An 18636-nucleotide genomic window follows, 5' to 3' on the forward strand; every position below is an offset into this window, starting at 1 on the left:
ATTCAAGTTGTCTTTTCATCCTTCATGATGTCATATTCATACCAACTTTTGTGTGATGGCCTCATTTTTCTGCATTGTTCCTAAATTCTTTAAACTGTATAAAGATGGCACTTTTTTTTGGCTTTTGACCAATTTGTATAAACCCCAACTTCTGGTCCACTTTTTTTAAATGATTGATTAAGACAACGTAATGAGGATGGATAATCACCGAAAATATTTTGCATCTTGGGTTGAAGAGATACAAGGATTGGCTTTAAGTGTCTATTAATTTGCTTGTTTAGAACAAAATGACGAAGAGAATGAAATGTTTGGTATTTATGGTTGGATTAAAGACTTATCTTTACGTTAATGAAGAAACTTCAACACAACTTGACAAATCCATATATGAAATTAAATTGCAAATGAACACGGCTGAATCGTGCCATTCATGAACTTCGTTCTTTGGTTGTCATTTCAGATATTTCTTAAAGGACCAAATAACCCATATGAAATGCAGTTTTACAGCTTGACGAATGTTGGAAGAATGAGGTACTCTTACTCGATTATCGTCCTCTTACATTCACAGCTAAATACACAGTATCCAATGCTGCATTCAAGATCGTAGCAATCTAGGTCTGTATGAATTAACGCTTGTTATCCCTATGTAGGGCTAGCCTAGATGGTCGTTCAATAACATAGCACTATCTAGCCGCTACAATCTTGAATGCAGCCCAGTACTTGCTCAGATATGACCACTTATTCACAGAAACATTAAAACTTTTCCCACTTCTACCCCTCAGTTATTTTCAGCTCTTGCGTAGACCACCAAGTTACAGTATGTTTTACTCGTGTTTTTGGGGATTTGGGCAGGTCGGTTTAGGAACAGTTTAATATCATTGAAACAAGTAATGGACTTTGAACAGAACACTTTTATCTCAGAACCTAAGACTTATCAGCATGTGGAAAATTATTGGAATTTAAAGTAAATTCAGAGTGTGCAATTTTTAATCTGTTTTGAAGGGCAGCAAAAGTTGATCCAGACAGTGTGAACTCGGTTACTGTGGATGATGAACCAGAGTCCCCACATGCGCGAATGATGATCGCAGGATTTGTGGGATTGAATTCGAAAGGTTCCATTATGATAGCTCGGAACACCACGGTCATGCCTCTTATTCCAGGCTTACCAGCGCTGGTGTCATTATTGTTTGCTCCTATTGCTGAACTCAGGTAAATGAAGAAGGATTTCCGTAAAGGTACCTCATAAAGGTAGATTAAAGATATCCCACAAAGAAAGATAAAGTTATCCCACAAAGGTAGATAAAGGTATCCCACAAAAGTAGATTAAAGGTATCCCTCAAAGGTAGATCAAGGTATCCCACAAAAGTAGATTAAAGGTATCCCACAAAGGTAGATCAAGGTATCCCACAAAAGTAGATTAAAGGTATCCCACAAAGGTAGATCAAGATATTCCACAAAGGTAGATCAAGGTATCTCACAAAGGTAGATCAAAGTATCCCACAAAGGTAGATTAAAGGTATCCCACAAAAGTAGATTAAAGGTAACCCACAAAGGTAGATTAAAGGTAGTCCACAAAGGTAGATTAAAGGTAGCCCACAAAGGTAGATTAAAAGTAGCCCACAAATGTAAATCAAAGGTAGCCCACAAAGGTAGATTGATGTTATACCACAAATATATATTAAAGGTATTATTATGACCTTTGAATCAATATATATTTAAAAAGGTATTATTATGAACTTTGAGTCACAATGTAGGTCAATAAATTTTAGAAAGATTGATATTGATTGTAAGTGAGAAGAAATGGATATTGTACCAATAAATAACAATATATTGAGAGGAAAGAATTTTCAAAAATATGTAATGTTGCAAAAATAAAGATGTATAATTCAGAGCTCCAGATAATTTTTTACCGCAAGGAGTATTTACTCCCTGATTTCCAAATCAATGAGGATTTTGCTTTTCAGAAAAATTCAAAAGTGTATTTTGTTAATTTACTGATTATCTTTGATCTTTTGCACCTTAAAGTTTATACTAAAAGGCTGCTCCAGCTATTTACGGGGAAAATCCTTTGTAGTTCTTTTTATTAAAACTATTCATTGTCATTGGGAATTTGATATTTATCATTGATGCATTAAATATGAATATGTCAGACACTCAGTCACATGATTAAGATTCAATTCTGTATATCATTCGTCTACAATTGATAGTACAAGTTTTTTTTCCTGTGCTTTCGACCGCACACTAACTCTTTAAGAAAGAAAGTATAACAAGTAGGCCTGTATAATAGCGTTTTGAGTTAACTCTTCCAATTTTTCAAAATTGTGATTGTCATCAAAACATATTTCATAGCGCTAAATATCATGTATGATCAAGCCCTGGGCTAACCTCAATTCATATGAATAAATAATTCATATTTATATCATACTACATGTATCACAAATACGCGGACTAATACGCATTACTTTGGGAGTGTAAAGCGCATTTGCATTCGCTAATGCGTAATTGTACGCATGATTTTCAATTTGAATGCGTATTTGGTAAAATTTAATGAGTATTTACGCTGATACACACCTTATCTGGAGCTCTGTATATAAACAACACCATTTGAAACAGAGAGAAGCTGATTATCATTCTTATTTGAATTTAACTAGAGTTGACCAGAGAAAGGAAAACTACATAGGAGCCATTTGTGGCCTGGGGCTTGACCGTTTTTGTGGAGAGTCGGCCATGCCTGACCATGATATGGAAGTTGCATTTGACACAGAAATTACGTTAGAGGACATCTTCAAGGTGAACTTTATCAAATACATGTACATGCTTATGTTTTTATACCCCCTGCAAACATGTTTTTTTTTTGGGGGGGGGGGGATAAACTTGCATCACCAATAAACAGATTTCTGAATCAGTAAAACTATGCATATCTTGTATGAATAATGAAGTTGGGCACCTGTTATTTTGATTTGAGATATTTTAATATACAAGGAAGTTATGGATATTTTTTTCCATTTTGAGGTTTTTTTTTCAGTTTCCAGAGTATATTTTAAAAACCAATGAACAGATTTGATTCCAACTTTTGCCTGTCTGTCTCCCCATCTGTCTGTGGATGAATTTGTTAATAAAATGTGCATCATTTTCTGGCTCATGTAGGCTGAATAGTTATCCATGTAATATTATTCAGAAATTATATTGAAGCGAATTACAAAAGACCAGTTGAGTTTTCAATTGCCAGCTGGATTGATCAATAGACTTTACAATCACATTTGGTCTGAATTTAGGTCACAAAGTTACTCAAGCGTAGATTGCTTTTACAAGTAAATCTGAGTTGATTTCAGTGTCTTTTACAGCTATTTCCCTAGTGGGTTTTTTATTTTAAGTGAACATCAATTAAATCAAATTTGAATACATTATCTCTCAAATATACATTTCATTACTTTAACATGTTTAAGTTATAAAAAAAGAAGTGCACTCTCTCTCTCTCTCTCTCTCTAATTTGAAACATTATTTCAAGTGTTTCTAAATCAATACATTTGAAATAAAATCAAATTTGATTATATTTTTCTTTCAAAAATACTTTTGATTAACAGGGTGCATTCTCTCTCTCCTTTCTCTCTCTCTCAATTTTTTTTTATTATTGATTAAATTGAATTTACAAAACTCTCATCAATTTCACTTAAAAAAATTTCACTCACAAAGTGTCGACATGTACCATTCATCTGTCAATCTCTATTTGAGGTCAGTCCATTCATATCACACAAAGAAGACTTCCAGAATACTCTTCTATTGTTACTGTTTCTGACCAATAGAATTCTTGTTATTCTAGCTAATCAGTCTTCTATTCTATTTATAGTTTTTAGGGTTCTACCTTTGGGAATTTTACAACACCCATTTAGCTTAGAACCATGAAAAAATAAGATGGGGAGCTATTTTAGAAATGGAAAAGAAATTATTGACTTATACAATGAGAGAAATTCTTTTCCTGAAAGAATCAGTAAAACTGAAGTGTTAAATTATCTTATTTACGGGGTTGTTACTCACTGAGAGAGAAAAAGTGGTAAATTCTTTGTCATACCTGAATAACATTGTGACCTAAATTCAGACCAAATGTGATACTTTTGGGCTGATCAATCCAGCAGGCAATTGAAAATTCAACCGGTGTTTTGCAATTCGCTGTAAGCAAATCTTCAATATTCTGATTAACATTCTACTGCAGAATATATAGTCTTGCATTTACATTATCGCAATTCACCTTTGAATTAGAACGCTTTACCCGATATAGTATTGCGTTGTGTGACGACACAATTGAATGAGACGATTGAACAATTTGAATGACATGTTTGATGTAATACAACAAGAGTTTTCATTGGCCGATTACAGCCTGCCCACTTTCTCGAGCGGATTCAGTGTAGCTGGAGAACTGTACATAGCTCTCTGAAAAGATCCACCTCTTATTAAAAACTTCGATTTACGGGTCACAAAAAGCTGCGGACGGTTGAGGCCTGAAATCGGTGTATTCTTGTGTTGCTGTCTCATAAACTCAATATAAAAAAATCTTAACATATTTTCCTACTATATACTTGCGTCCAAACATACCTTCAAATATTCATTAAAGCCACACACCACCCGAAAACTCGCAGTTTCAAATGATTTCGTTTGTTGACATAGCCATGTTAGGTAGCCGGTCAATTCGAACTCTTGCTATTGGTATCTATTCATAAAATCGGTTGTAAGTTATGTATTTGCTCTTCATTTATTATCAACACAAATAATTAATAGAAATTAAAACATTTTTGTACCAGTTTTTGTAATTAGGTAAAATAAGCTCTAGATGAACGAAAATGCTACATAAGCCCATTAGATGGAGATCGGCCGGCGCGGCCGCTCATGACTAATGAAAGCCGCACTGCCGTGAGTTTAGCTTTTTGAATAATTATCATTTAATAGGACTGGGGTGGTATATTATTTAAACAATTTAGCTAAAATATTTGTGGGGAATTAGTACACATCTAGATGCTATTGTGCCAATATGGAAATGAACCGGGATTCGAATTGACTGGCTACCTAACATGGCTATGTCTACGAATGAAATCATCAAAAGCTGTGATCGAGTTTTTGGGTCGTATGGGGCTTTAATAAATATTTGAAGGTATGTTTGGACACAAGTATAGTAGGAAAATATGTTAGGAATTTTTTTATATTAAATTTATGAGACAACAACACAAGAATACAACTTTTTCTCTTTCTTCCTTTAAAGTTTTTTTTTCCATCTAGCATCTGGCCGTCATGTTTTCAAATGCTGACTACTCCCGTATAAGGGAATTTGGGCGGACTTATACATATAGACCAATGAGAGTTTCTGTTGCATTTCGCAATTGTATTACAAACAGATTCAATTGTGTCGTTACACAACGCAATAATATATCGGCCAAAGCGTTCTAATTCAAAGGTGAATTGCGATAATTGCTCTCAACAATCTTCATGTCAAAAGGATGTGTTTATTTTTTCATGAGCACAAATTCACTATTTTCCACCATCCAATGTGCCCTGTGGAGGGTATTAGTCCCGCTAGGACAGTTCTAGTTCTAATCTGAAATACTGTATACTGGTTTCCGTCACCATATATTGAATAATTTTGGCACTTTGGAAATTGAATTATAATTTTTTTTCGATAAAAATCTGCCAAAAAATAAAGTGCCAATATGTCAGACCACTTCATGGAGAAAAATCTGCCAAATGTTTAGTAATCTGTTTTGTAGATAAATGTGTGATATTGCTACATAGTAATCTGTTTTGTAGATAAACGGAGTGAGAATGGCCATCAATATTGTTTTGGGAAGTGAGCAGGCTGTGTCTAACTGGGGAGAAGATGCCATATACAAACTCCAAGACTCTGCACGCAAGAAACTCATGAGGTGGGCTGACTTGTGGTGTAAGAAATAACAGCAGAGAAATTGTTGTCAGGCTGTTAAATAATGTCCCGCAGATTTTCTATGTGGAAATTGGTCATTTTTGTTATGCATGCTCTAGAAAGTATTTACATTTAAAAAATAGATTTTATTATACATTTAAAAAATTGAGTTTATTTTTGAAAATACATGAGGGTATGAACTGCAATGCTTTACGCTGGCATGCTTCAGTATATGAGAGTATGAACTGCAGTGCTTTACGCTGGCATGCTTCAGTATATGAGAGTATGAACTGCAGTGATTTACGCTGGCATGCTTCAGTATATGAGAGTATGAACTGCAGTGCTTTACGCTGGCATGCTTCAGTATATGAGGGTATGAACTGCAGTGATTTACGCTGGCATGCTTCAGTATATGAGAGTATGAACTGCAGTGCTTTACGCTGGCACGCTTCAGTATATGAGGGTATGAACTGCAGTGATTTACGCTGGCATGCTTCAGTATATGAGAGTATGAACTGCAGTGCTTTACGCTGGCACGCTTCAGTATATGAGGGTATGAACTGCAGTGATTTACGCTGGCATGCTTCAGTATATGAGAGTATGAACTGCAGTGATTTACGCTGGCATGCTTCAGTATATGAGGGTATGAACTGCAGTGATTTACGCTGGCATGCTTCAGTATGCTGGTGTGAAACGTTGCTGTTCATACTTTCATGGTTTAGTCCAGGTTTTTTTTTTAAATTATTTTTTTCACCTCTCGAGACATGCTTTAGAGAATACCCAGTGTTTGTAATCTGAAACTGCAAAAGTTTTTGCAAAATTGCTCAAACTTCTGCTAAAAATCATAAGAACCCTTTGTTTGAAAGACATATCAAACAGGGGTTTTTTTTGGCTTAAGAATAGCTCATCCTTATTTATTTTTAGGTCATAAGTTCAAGGGGTCAAAGTATTCTGGACATATGAAGATATTGAGAACTCTTTGCTTGACAGACATCAAACTTGGTAACCTGGTTCCCCTAAGAAATAGATGACTTCCTATTCATTTTAGCTCAGAGGTCAAGGTCATACCAGACATCATAATATATTGTCTATTCAGTATCTTGAGAACTCTTTGCATGACAGACATCAAACTTTGTACACTGGTCCTTCTAAGGAATAGATGACCCCTATTGATTTTGAGGTCAAAAGGTCCAAGATAAGGGCCAAACTACTATGGACATAGGGAAGACATTGTCTCTTTAATGTTTTGAGAACATTTAGCTTGACAGACATCAAACTTGGTACACTGGTGTAGATGACTCCAATTGATTTCAAGGTAAAAGATCAAACTACTCTGGACATAAGAAAATATTGTCTGCTCAATCTTTTGAACCCCTTGATGGCAAACATAAAATTCTGTACACCCTAAAGCTTAGATGACCCCCATTGGTTTTCATGTTACAAGGTCATGACTCAAATGACTGGTAATTTGGAAATGTCTGCTCAGTATCTTGAGAAATCAAACTTAGTATTGGGATTGTCCCTGACAAGTAGATAAACCATATTTTTCACAATCATTACACTCTGAATTTAAAGTTGATCTGATCCATATTAAAAATGCCACAAGAGGGGGGGGGGTATATAAATTTCTAAAACATTTATTTTCTCATATTTTACTAAAAATTAAGAGATGACTATCGTTTTGTCATAAGCCAACACAAGAAATCTGCCAGTGTAAATTGCCGAATCTCTTCATTGTTCTTTACTCGGTGTAGAAATACAATTCTTTTCAAATTCAGATAGTAGGTAGATTTTACACACATGGTTTTGTGAAAGCAGTAGAAGTTTATAAATTTAAAAAAGTATCTTTAAATTTATACTAGTCTTGGTTTTCAATTCTTTTTAGCCTAATTCAAGGGACAACAAGGGAGCCCTATGAAGCACCGTCAACAGAAACTCCGTATAAATGGGATCAGGTACTTGTTTAAGCTCCCTGAGGCTTGATGTGATATCTGTATAGGGGTCCAGCTATTTTGATTCCATGATTTATTTCTAACATCAATTTGCATGTACACTTGTAGGCATTATTTACAAGCTGAACTTTTCAAATTCCACAAAAGCACTTTGAAATAAAATAAAGAAAAATACAATAGAAACTGAAATGTTCTTGTAATTTCACATGCAATGGCAATTTAGAATATCAACTTTCAAATAAAATCTTTATCCTTTGAAGGTGAAGATTGTAGGGTATTTTTCTTTTATTTTTGTAAGTCTTGTACATGCAAGTACTGGTAGGTTTGTATTCATCATGGATGGTTTACTTTGGATTGCAGATAGACGTGGCAGATATTTTGGAACATGATTTACATAACACACCTGCTGACAGTTTGGTGTTGTTACACCTTCATAAAGGTGTGTACTTACAGACAGATCGGGAGGAGGAGGAAGAGGAGGATCAAATAGGGGTGGAAGAGGAGACCTTGGAGATGAGACGTCATGCTGATTGGCTGCATCAGGCCGCTACAAGGTACAGCAGCGTTTTACATTGTAGTGAGCAGAGACATCAAAGTATGTTTGTTTGTTAAGGTTCGGCTTGCTTTATATGATTGAATGAAGCAGGGATAGTGCCTTCAACTTAGATACAATTCCCCAGCATTTCTAATGAATACAAATGTCATGAAAATTTGCTCGTATGTGATGTGAGAATGTGACCAAGAATATGTTTTTGTGGTCTTTCTTTAGACAGACTCAGATTCATGTAGTTCAGAGATATACAATTTTCCCAAATGAACATTGAATAATGTTTTGTATGTTACAAGTACACCTTATGTGTCCCTAGAAAGACACAAACTCCAGTAATGATTTGTTGAATAGTCCATGACATAAAATGGTCACCTAAGTAAACTCAGGTGACCTATTGCAATACGCAAGTTCCGAGATATCAGCTCTTCTGTGATAGAGGTACGTTCAGTGTTCTGTTGAACGCTTGGTTGGGTACAAGATGTATACATATATTATAGACTAGCTGTGTAAATAAGGATAAAAGTTATGAAAACGTAAATTTTGTTCATATCAGCCGTTGGTATACATTAAACTGATCATGTGAAGAATAATATTTGTTTGAATTAGGCTAATGAATTTATTTTTTATTTTCAGTTCTGTACAAGTGATACTTTAATCAAAGAAAGATGGCGATTATCAATTTTTGTTTGAGCTCTTTTATTATCAAATAATCTTAAACTTACTAAAGTTGTGTGTCCCAGCAGTTTTGGGTGGTTGCATGATGTCTGATAATCATCCTTTAGGCAATATATAAAGGCAGTGATAAGCATTTGTGGAATGAGAGTACCAAACCCCCGTATGCGTAACCCGGACGGAGTTTACCCAAGATTGAGCAGAGGTATAAATGTCTAGGTGTTGCGTGATTGGCTAATATCAAGAGTGAAATTATTTGGAATTGAAAGAAATATTATAGAGGTTCAAATTAATTGTCAGGATGAAAAATTATCGCTCAAAATCGAGAAATGACTGAGGAAATTACCATGGTAGGGGTGTGCTTAAAATGAAGTGTGTAATTTACTGCAGATTGCTATGTGTTGTAAAAAAGTACAAATATGGCCTATAAAAGGCACGGGACCCTATATATTTTTTGTCATTTTTTATCAACACTTGGAATGAACTTTGAAATGTTTGCGGTCATTTGTTTAAAATCGATATATTTAATTAGTGAGAGGGCCAAAGGTTAACATTGAGGTCTATGGGAAATGAATTGGTACTCTTTTCCCTATAGAGGCCTCATCAGGTAACTTTTCAATCCGAAAATAATGCTTATTTCACTTCATTTGAAACCAGAATCACGTTTTTAATACATTTTTATGAAAATTGGATTACACAAGAGCCAATGGGATTGAGATCACAAAATTTCAGTTTTTTGAGGTTCTGTAACGATAAATTAGTATGGGGTTCTGAAAATATCCCAGTAAAGGGGGAGGGTAATACCAGAGAAGTACCAGGTGCCGCGCATAAAATACAGAGATGCCTCACCAGGTGTTAGTATCTTACATATCAACCATTTCTGTCATTAAAGGCTATGTATCGGCCTGGAGATCCTGCTTTGTCTCGGAGGCAGATTTCTACGGAAGGGGGTGGGGTACAAGTTTTATCATATAATATAATCTGCAGGAAACCAGGTAATAGCCATTTTATTTATTGGGTACCTATATAGTGTAAGTTTCATAATATAGTAAAAGTATGCAGAATTCTCCATTTACTACTTAATATAAGAGTATATTTCAGCAATTTTTGTGGAATTTTCAGGAAATTTGGGGTCATTCTCAAATTCCGGGTAGAATCCACCCGGATGAAGATATGAACAAAATTTTATCTTAAAATGATTGTATATTCCATAACAAACAAATCACATGCGATTTACAGATATAATATTTATTACAGTCGTCAGCTAGATGACGAACTTGGGACAGATGTCAGAATCATTCATTCCCTGTAACGTCGCTGTCAGCAGACGGTACACTTGTTAAGGGGGTTCACAGTACCCTTCACATTGAAGTTACAGAACTAAATTTTCATGCATATACATTTCAGTATGTAAAGTCTTTGAAAATAACAAATTTGCCTAATTTTAAGGTCGTTAACATTATGAGTATAGGAATGAGAGTACCAAACCCCCGTATGCGTAACCCGGACGGAGTTTACCCAAGATTGAGCGGAGGTATAAATGTCTAGGTGTTGCGTGATTGGCTAATATCAAGAGTGAAATTATTTGGAATTGAAAGAAATATTATAGAGGTTCAAATTAATTGTCAGGATGAAAAATTATCGCACAAAATCGAGAAATGACTGAGGAAATTACCATGGTAGGGGTGTGCTTAAAATGAAGTGTGTAATTTACTGCAGATTGCTATGTGTTGTAAAAAAGTACAAATATGGCCTATAAAAGGCACGGGACCCTATATATTTTTTGTCATTTTTTATCAACACTTGGAATGAACTTTGAAATGTTTGCGGTCATTTGTTTAAAATCGATATATTTAATTAGTGAGAGGGCCAAAGGTTAACATTGAGGTCTATGGGAAATGAATTGGTACTCTTTTCCCTTGTACCCACAGCGTCTGGACGAAAGTATGTTTTGCGTCTCACTGTGCATAAGAGTTCGACAAAGGGAAAGAACCATTGGACAACTCAGAAATTGTGTATTGGTTGTCGTCAATCATGTGTTAACAATTGGACATTTTTAACTTCTTGATAACTACCAGACCAATTGCTTTAAAATTTGGTATGAAGCATCTTTGGGACAAGGGGGACATAAATTGTAAATTGCAGGACCCTGGTGGGGCCGTAGGAGTGGGGCAAAAACTCCAAAATTGACCAATTTTCAAAATCTTCTCTAGAACCGCACATGTGTAAGAAAAACTAAATGCATTGTGATGTAGAGCAGGAAGGCTTCTACCAAAATTGTAAATTTCATGATTCCTGGGGTGGGGGTTAGGGGCTAAACTTACTATATATGTGTAAACCACTTAAATAACATCTTCTTTATTGCTATTGATACTAAATTCAAACTAAATGAACATTTAGAAAGAGCGGGTAGTCCTTTACCAATATTGTAAATTTGATGATCCCAGGGGTAGGGGTTTGGTATTATGGTGGGGCCAAAATGGTCAGTTATCAAATGTGTCAACAATAGAAATTTTTAACTTCTTGATAACTACCATTCCAATTCTTTTCAAATTTGGTATGAAGCATCTTTGGAAGAAGGGGGACATAAATTGTAAATTTCAGGATTCCTGCAATTTTCAAAAATCTGTTCTATAACCGCACATGTGCATAGTGATGTAGGGCGGGAAGGCTTCTACCAAATTGTAAATTTCAGGATTCCTGGGGTGAGGGCTCTAACCCCAAGACGGGGCCAAGCTTAATATATAGTGTTTAAGTGTGAATTTGCTGATACTGTAAAAAATCTAAATGCATACTTGGAAATAGCAGAAAAGGATGTACAAAAAACAGTTAATTTCACAACCCAGGATTTTGACTCTAGGATGGGTCCAAATTAGTAATATCTTTTAATGTTTTAATGTTAATACACCTATTATATTATGTAAAGCCTTTCATCAGTGTATGCACTTTTGAGGGCATTGAAGTTTTAAGAACACATCTTGTTTTATCAGCTCACCTGAGCTGAAAGCTCAAGTGAGCTTTTCTGATCGCCAGTTTTCCGTCCCTCTGTCTGTAAACTTTTTACATTTTTGACTTCTCCAGAACCACTGGGCCAATTTCAACCAAACTTGGCCAAAAGCATCCTTGGGTGAAGGGCTTTCACATTTGTTCAAATGAAGTGCCATGTCCCTTTCAAAGGGGAGATAATCACAAAAATAGGGTGGGGTCATTTAAAAATCTTCTCAACAAGAACCACTGGGCCAGAAAAGCTGAAATTTACATGAAAGCTTTCTGACATAGTGCAGATTCAAGTTTGTTAAAATCATGGCCCCCGGGAGTAGGTTGGGGCCACAATAGGGATCAAAGTTTTACATGCAAATATATAGGAAAAATCTTTAAATATGAGCCAAGGTGACTCAGGTGAGTGATGTGGCCCATGGGCCTCTTGTACTATTGCTGAACATTAGAATTTAGCTTAGATATTTAGAACAGGAATGTTTTTCTGGATTTCATAGCCCTTGGGAGTAATGATACTTTTTCACTAGTACTCAGGTGACCAATAAGGCCTGTGGACCTCTTGTATTTAAATATTTTTTGATGAGATTGCATTGTGTCTGCCATATTTTACTGTGACATGATAACCTAAATTAACTAGAGAATGACAAGTCAGAAAAGCTAGGCCCCACGACAAATCTGAAAATCAAATGGGGTCTTCCTCTGCCTTATCCAAGTACATGAATTATGTTTAAAATTTGTAAAAATATTTCCAAGGAAACTTAAGTTATTGCTGACAGACAGAGTGATTACAATCTGCCATATTGTGTGGCCCTAGTGGCTTTCTGACATTGCAGTAGCATACAAATTACTACTGTCAGTCACTGACATTGCAGTAGCATACAAGTTACTACTGTCAGTCACTGACATTGCAGTAGCATACAAGTTACTACTGTCAGTCACTGACATTGCCGTAGCATACAAGTTACTACTGTCAGTCACTGACATTGCAGTAGCATACAAGTTACTACTGTCAGTCACAGGTCTACATTGTCCAGAGGTTTGTTGTCGGCAAAATAGTGAAAAGTGTATATATAATATATGATAATTCATCCATATACACGTGTCAAAATAGTGAAAGGTGTATATATATATAATATATGATAATTCATCCATATACATGTATCAAAATAGTGAAAGGTGTATATATATATAATATATGATAATTCATCCATATACATGTATCAAAATAGTGAAAGGTGTATATATATATATAATATATGATAATTCATCCATATACATGTGTCAAAATAGTGAAAGGTGTATATATAATATATGATAATTCATCCATATACATGTGTCAAAATAGTGAAAGGTGTATATATATGATAATTCATCCATATACATGTATCAAAATAGTGAAAGGTGTATATATAATATATGATAATTCATCCATATACACGTATCAAAATAGTGAAAGGTGTATATTTAATATATGATAATTCATCCATATACACGTGTCAAAATAGTGAAAGGTGTATATATATGATAATTCATCCATATACATGTATCAAAATAGTGAAAGGTGTATATATAATATATGATAATTCATCCATATACATGTGTCAAAATAGTGAAAGGTGTATATATAATATATGATAATTCATCCATATACATGTATCAAAATAGTGAAAGGTGTATATATAATATATGATAATTCATCCATATACACGTGTCAAAATAGTGAAAGGTGTATATATAATATATGATAATTCATCCATATACACGTGTCAAAATAGTGAAAGGTGTATATATAATATATGATAATTCATCCATATACACGTGTCAAAATAGTGAAAGGTGTATATATATATAATATATGATAATTCATCCATATACATGTATCAAAATAGTGAAAGGTGTATATATAATATATGATAATTCATCCATATACACGTGTCAAAATAGTGAAAGGTGTATATATAATATATGATAATTCATCCATATACACGTGTCAAAATAGTGAAAGGTGTATATATAATATATGATAATTCATCCATATACATGTGTCAAAATAGTGAAAGGTGTATATATAATATATGATAATTCATCCATATACATGTATCAAAATAGTGAAAGGTGTATATATAATATATGATAATTCATCCATATACATGTATCAAAATAGTGAAAGGTGTATATATATGATAATTCATCCATATACATGTATCAAAATAGTGAAAGGTGTATATATAATATATGATAATTCATCCATATACATGTGTCAAAATAGTGAAAGGTGTATATATAATATATGATAATTCATCCATATACATGTATCAAAATAGTGAAAGGTGTATATATAATATATGATAATTCATCCATATACACGTGTCAAAATAGTGAAAGGTGTATATATAATATATGATAATTCATCCATATACACGTGTCAAAATAGTGAAAGGTGTATATATAATATATGATAATTCATCCATATACACGTGTCAAAATAGTGAAAGGTGTATATATATATAATATATGATAATTCATCCATATACATGTATCAAAATAGTGAAAGGTGTATATATAATATATGATAATTCATCCATATACACGTGTCAAAATAGTGAAAGGTGTATATATAATATATGATAATTCATCCATATACACGTGTCAAAATAGTGAAAGGTGTATATATAATATATGATAATTCATCCATATACATGTGTCAAAATAGTGAAAGGTGTATATATAATATATGATAATTCATCCATATACATGTATCAAAATAGTGAAAGGTGTATATATAATATATGATAATTCATCCATATACATGTATCAAAATAGTGAAAGGTGTATATATAATATATGATAATTCATCCATATACACGTGTCAAAATAGTGAAAGGTGTATATTTAATATATGATAATTCATCCATATACACGTGTCAAAATAGTGAAAGGTGTATATATATATAATATATGATAATTCATCCATATACATGTGTCAAAATAGTGAAAGGTGTATATATAATATATGATAATTCATCCATATACATGTATCAAAATAGTGAAAGGTGTATATATATGATAATTCATCCATATACACGTGTCAAAATAGTGAAAGGTGTATATATATGATAATTCATCCATATACATGTATCAAAATAGTGAAAGGTGTATATATATATAATATATGATAATTCATCCATATACATGTATCAAAATAGTGAAAGGTGTATATATAATATATGATAATTCATCCATATACACGTGTCAAAATAGTGAAAGGTGTATATATAATATATGATAATTCATCCATATACACGTGTCAAAATAGTGAAAGGTGTATATATATGATAATTCATCCATATACATGTATCAAAATAGTGAAAGGTGTATATATATATAATATATGATAATTCATCCATATACATGTATCAAAATAGTGAAAGGTGTATATATAATATATGATAATTCATCCATATACACGTGTCAAAATAGTGAAAGGTGTATATATATGATAATTCATCCATATACATGTATCAAAATAGTGAAAGGTGTATATATAATATATGATAATTCATCCATATACATGTATCAAAATAGTGAAAGGTGTATATATAATATATGATAATTCATCCATATACACGTGTCAAAATAGTGAAAGGTGTATATATAATATATGATAATTCATCCATATACATGTATCAAAATAGTGAAAGGTGTATATATAATATATGATAATTCATCCATATACATGTATCAAAATAGTGAAAGGTGTATATATAATATATGATAATTCATCCATATACATGTATCAAAATAGTGAAAGGTGTAAATATCAATACATCGAATCCTAACCTATGGTAATGGTAATCAAAGTAAGAATAGAATTGTTACAGCAATTGATAATTATGTGAATTGTAAACGAAAGAAGGACATTGAGAAACCATAAATATACAAACTTGTGTCTTTAATAAATTAACAATACATGCTAAAGAAAACAAATATGGTTATTAAAAATCGTTTTGAAAATTCAACTTGTGTATCATTCCTTTGAACAAAAATGTAAATATTACATGTAGTTGAAATTATTTAAAGTGCATACATATAAATTTAAGAATTGCTAGTGAAACATTCAAAGTAGTGAAACAAGGTTACTCTTGTTATGTTGTGTAGTGTATTTACTGGATATGAATAATGTTATAAGAATGCTGTGATGTTATGCTAGTTATATAAACATTAACCTATAGGTCTTAGGGATGGAGTAGGATTATAAGATTTTATATTTTTCATATTCTACCCATTATCTGTCAAATTCTGGTAAAAAAAAAAAAAAAAGTCAAAATGAGTAAAATTTGCAATAAGTACCTTTTCTTTCTTGTAGGCACAATCATGTACATGTAGATTCCTTATGGCAAGACCTTACATTTGTTACCATGATTTGTGACCTTGTATCATGGTTATGTTGGTCTTTTTCAGTTCCACTAGCCGGGAGCCAATTCTGTGTAGACTTTGTAACATGACATGGCAGACACCTCAGCTGTTACAGCTCCATCTGGAAACTCGACGACACAAGGAAAAAGAAGATGCATTGTGTGGTTGAAACTTGATAGAGGAAAAACTTAAAAAGATCATTCTAAGGTCGAATTTTGCAAATCCCTTCAGATTCGAGGGACCAAGTCAAGCCTGTTGTGTTCAAAGAAGAGTGGAAATAGAATTGCTCAAGTTTCTATGTTTAATTTTTATGCTCCCTGAAAATTTAGTTCAGTACTATATATGATGACGACCCAACTATATATAAATATATTTAGGAAATCGATAAGTCCTAAATATACCCATATACCCATATAATGATTAAGTTTAGTCGCTGTCAGTCCAATCATCCATCTGAGCTCTATCTCCCAAACCTCTCATCAGAAATTTATCATAATTTATCGCAAATAATCCTTGGGATAGGAACTTTTGGACCAAGGTCATTTTAGAAAGGTTAAGGTAACTCAGAACATATACATATAAGGAAAAAGTTCCTTATTTCTACAGAATTTGAACAGGTATTGATCATATATCACACAAATAAGTAACAAGCAAATAGCTTTCAGACTAAGGTCATTCAATGTCATTTAGTAGAGGTCAAGGTCACTCATATCATACCTTATGCAAAATAAAAACCTTCATTTCAATAATATTTCAACAATTATTTATGGTAATGGGAATCATTTGTCATATGAAGTAGTTCATTGATTAAGTGCAGTTTGGGGAGCATCCATCAGTTTTACTGATATTTGATGTATTTACTCTGTAAAATGTACCTTGTCAGAACATGGAGGAAAATGCTAGCATCGGAGATGTAAAAACAAAACTGAAGATAGTTTAAAGGAAAGTGCCCTGCACTGATAACAGATATGTTTAGGAAGCTGATAAGCCAAGTGTGCAGGGTTTACAAGTCTGTTTTAGAATGATTAAAGTATGGTCACAGAGAGTAGTTGGCAAACATTTAAAAAAAAACAAAACACAACTTGACGTAGAAACTTGAGCACATCTAAAATGGACTGTGTATTTCCATTTGGCGTCAGCATCTTCATTTTGAAGATAAGGAAACTGATTTTTGACTTTTAGCAGTAAGAACAGTTTGTGAAGTTTTGTTTGTTTTATACCCGTGTACAGACTGAAGAAGATGTCGTTCAGACTGAATAAACACTGTTAAAGAGATCTTATTTCATTAAGACGGGTGGTTGCTTATGTTATGGACTCTCTGGGAAGAGTGTGTCTTTTGCAATATTTTTTTTTTATATACAACTTGAATAAAGTCGTTAATTTAGTCTTTTTTATGATTCACATCTGGATATTGGTCAAGCACACATTTTGTGTGTATTTTAACCACCAATTAATCTGGCTACAATTAGAAGGCAGTCTTCGTAATCCTGTGATTTACTAATAATCATATATGATATTTAAGTTTCACTTGACTTCAATTTGTTATTGCAAATATTTGCATTTATGGATATATTTACCGTACTTTGATTGGACAGTTAGTTTGAAAGCTTAAATGAACTTTTCTGATCACCTTTTGTATGTTGTCTGTCTGTTCATAAACTTTTCACATTTACAACTTCTTTTTTAGAACCACTGGGCTAATTTCAATCAAACTTAGTACAAATCATCCTTGGGTGAATGGGACAGGCAAAAATAGGATGTGTTCATTTAAAAATCTTCTCAAGAATCACTGGGCCAGAAAAGTTTAAATTTGCGTGAAAACTTCCCAACATAGTGCAGATTCAAGTTTGTTCAAACTTTGCCCCAAGGAGGTGGGGCCACAGCAATGGATCAAAGATTTACATGCAGATATTTAGGAAGAATCTTTTTAAATAAATTCTTGTCACATTCCACTGGGCCAGAAAAGTATAAATTGACATGAAAGCTTCCTTACATAAGAGTAGATTCAAATTTCTTCAAATCATGGCCTCTGGAGGTAGGATGGGACCACAGTGGGGGATTAAAGTTTTACATACAGATATATAGGTAAAATATTTTAGATTCTTCTCATTCACAACAGGACTATGATTAGTCACGTTAATATACAA

The 18636-nt window shown here is 33.3% G+C and overlaps 1 protein-coding gene across 2 annotated transcripts in view; it reads left to right on the forward strand.

The window, feature by feature from the left end:
* The window catches only part of LOC130054722 (ATP-dependent RNA helicase TDRD9-like), a 78792-nt gene extending 60918 nt beyond the window's left edge, over window positions 1-17874 (forward strand). For both annotated transcript variants that reach the window (XM_056165279.1, XM_056165280.1), the window contains exons 30-36: window positions 458-528; window positions 1000-1206; window positions 2649-2787; window positions 5791-5906; window positions 7788-7857; window positions 8215-8408; window positions 16535-17874. In XM_056165279.1, coding sequence (XP_056021254.1) covers window positions 458-528; window positions 1000-1206; window positions 2649-2787; window positions 5791-5906; window positions 7788-7857; window positions 8215-8408; window positions 16535-16658 — 921 coding nt within the window. In that variant the 3' untranslated portion in view covers window positions 16659-17874. The remainder of the gene's footprint in view (window positions 1-457; window positions 529-999; window positions 1207-2648; window positions 2788-5790; window positions 5907-7787; window positions 7858-8214; window positions 8409-16534) is intronic.
* Window positions 17875-18636: the final 762 nt, after the last annotated feature.

This window comes from Ostrea edulis, chromosome 5 (assembly GCF_947568905.1).
Source record: "Ostrea edulis chromosome 5, xbOstEdul1.1, whole genome shotgun sequence".
Lineage (NCBI taxonomy): Eukaryota > Metazoa > Mollusca > Bivalvia > Ostreida > Ostreidae > Ostrea > Ostrea edulis.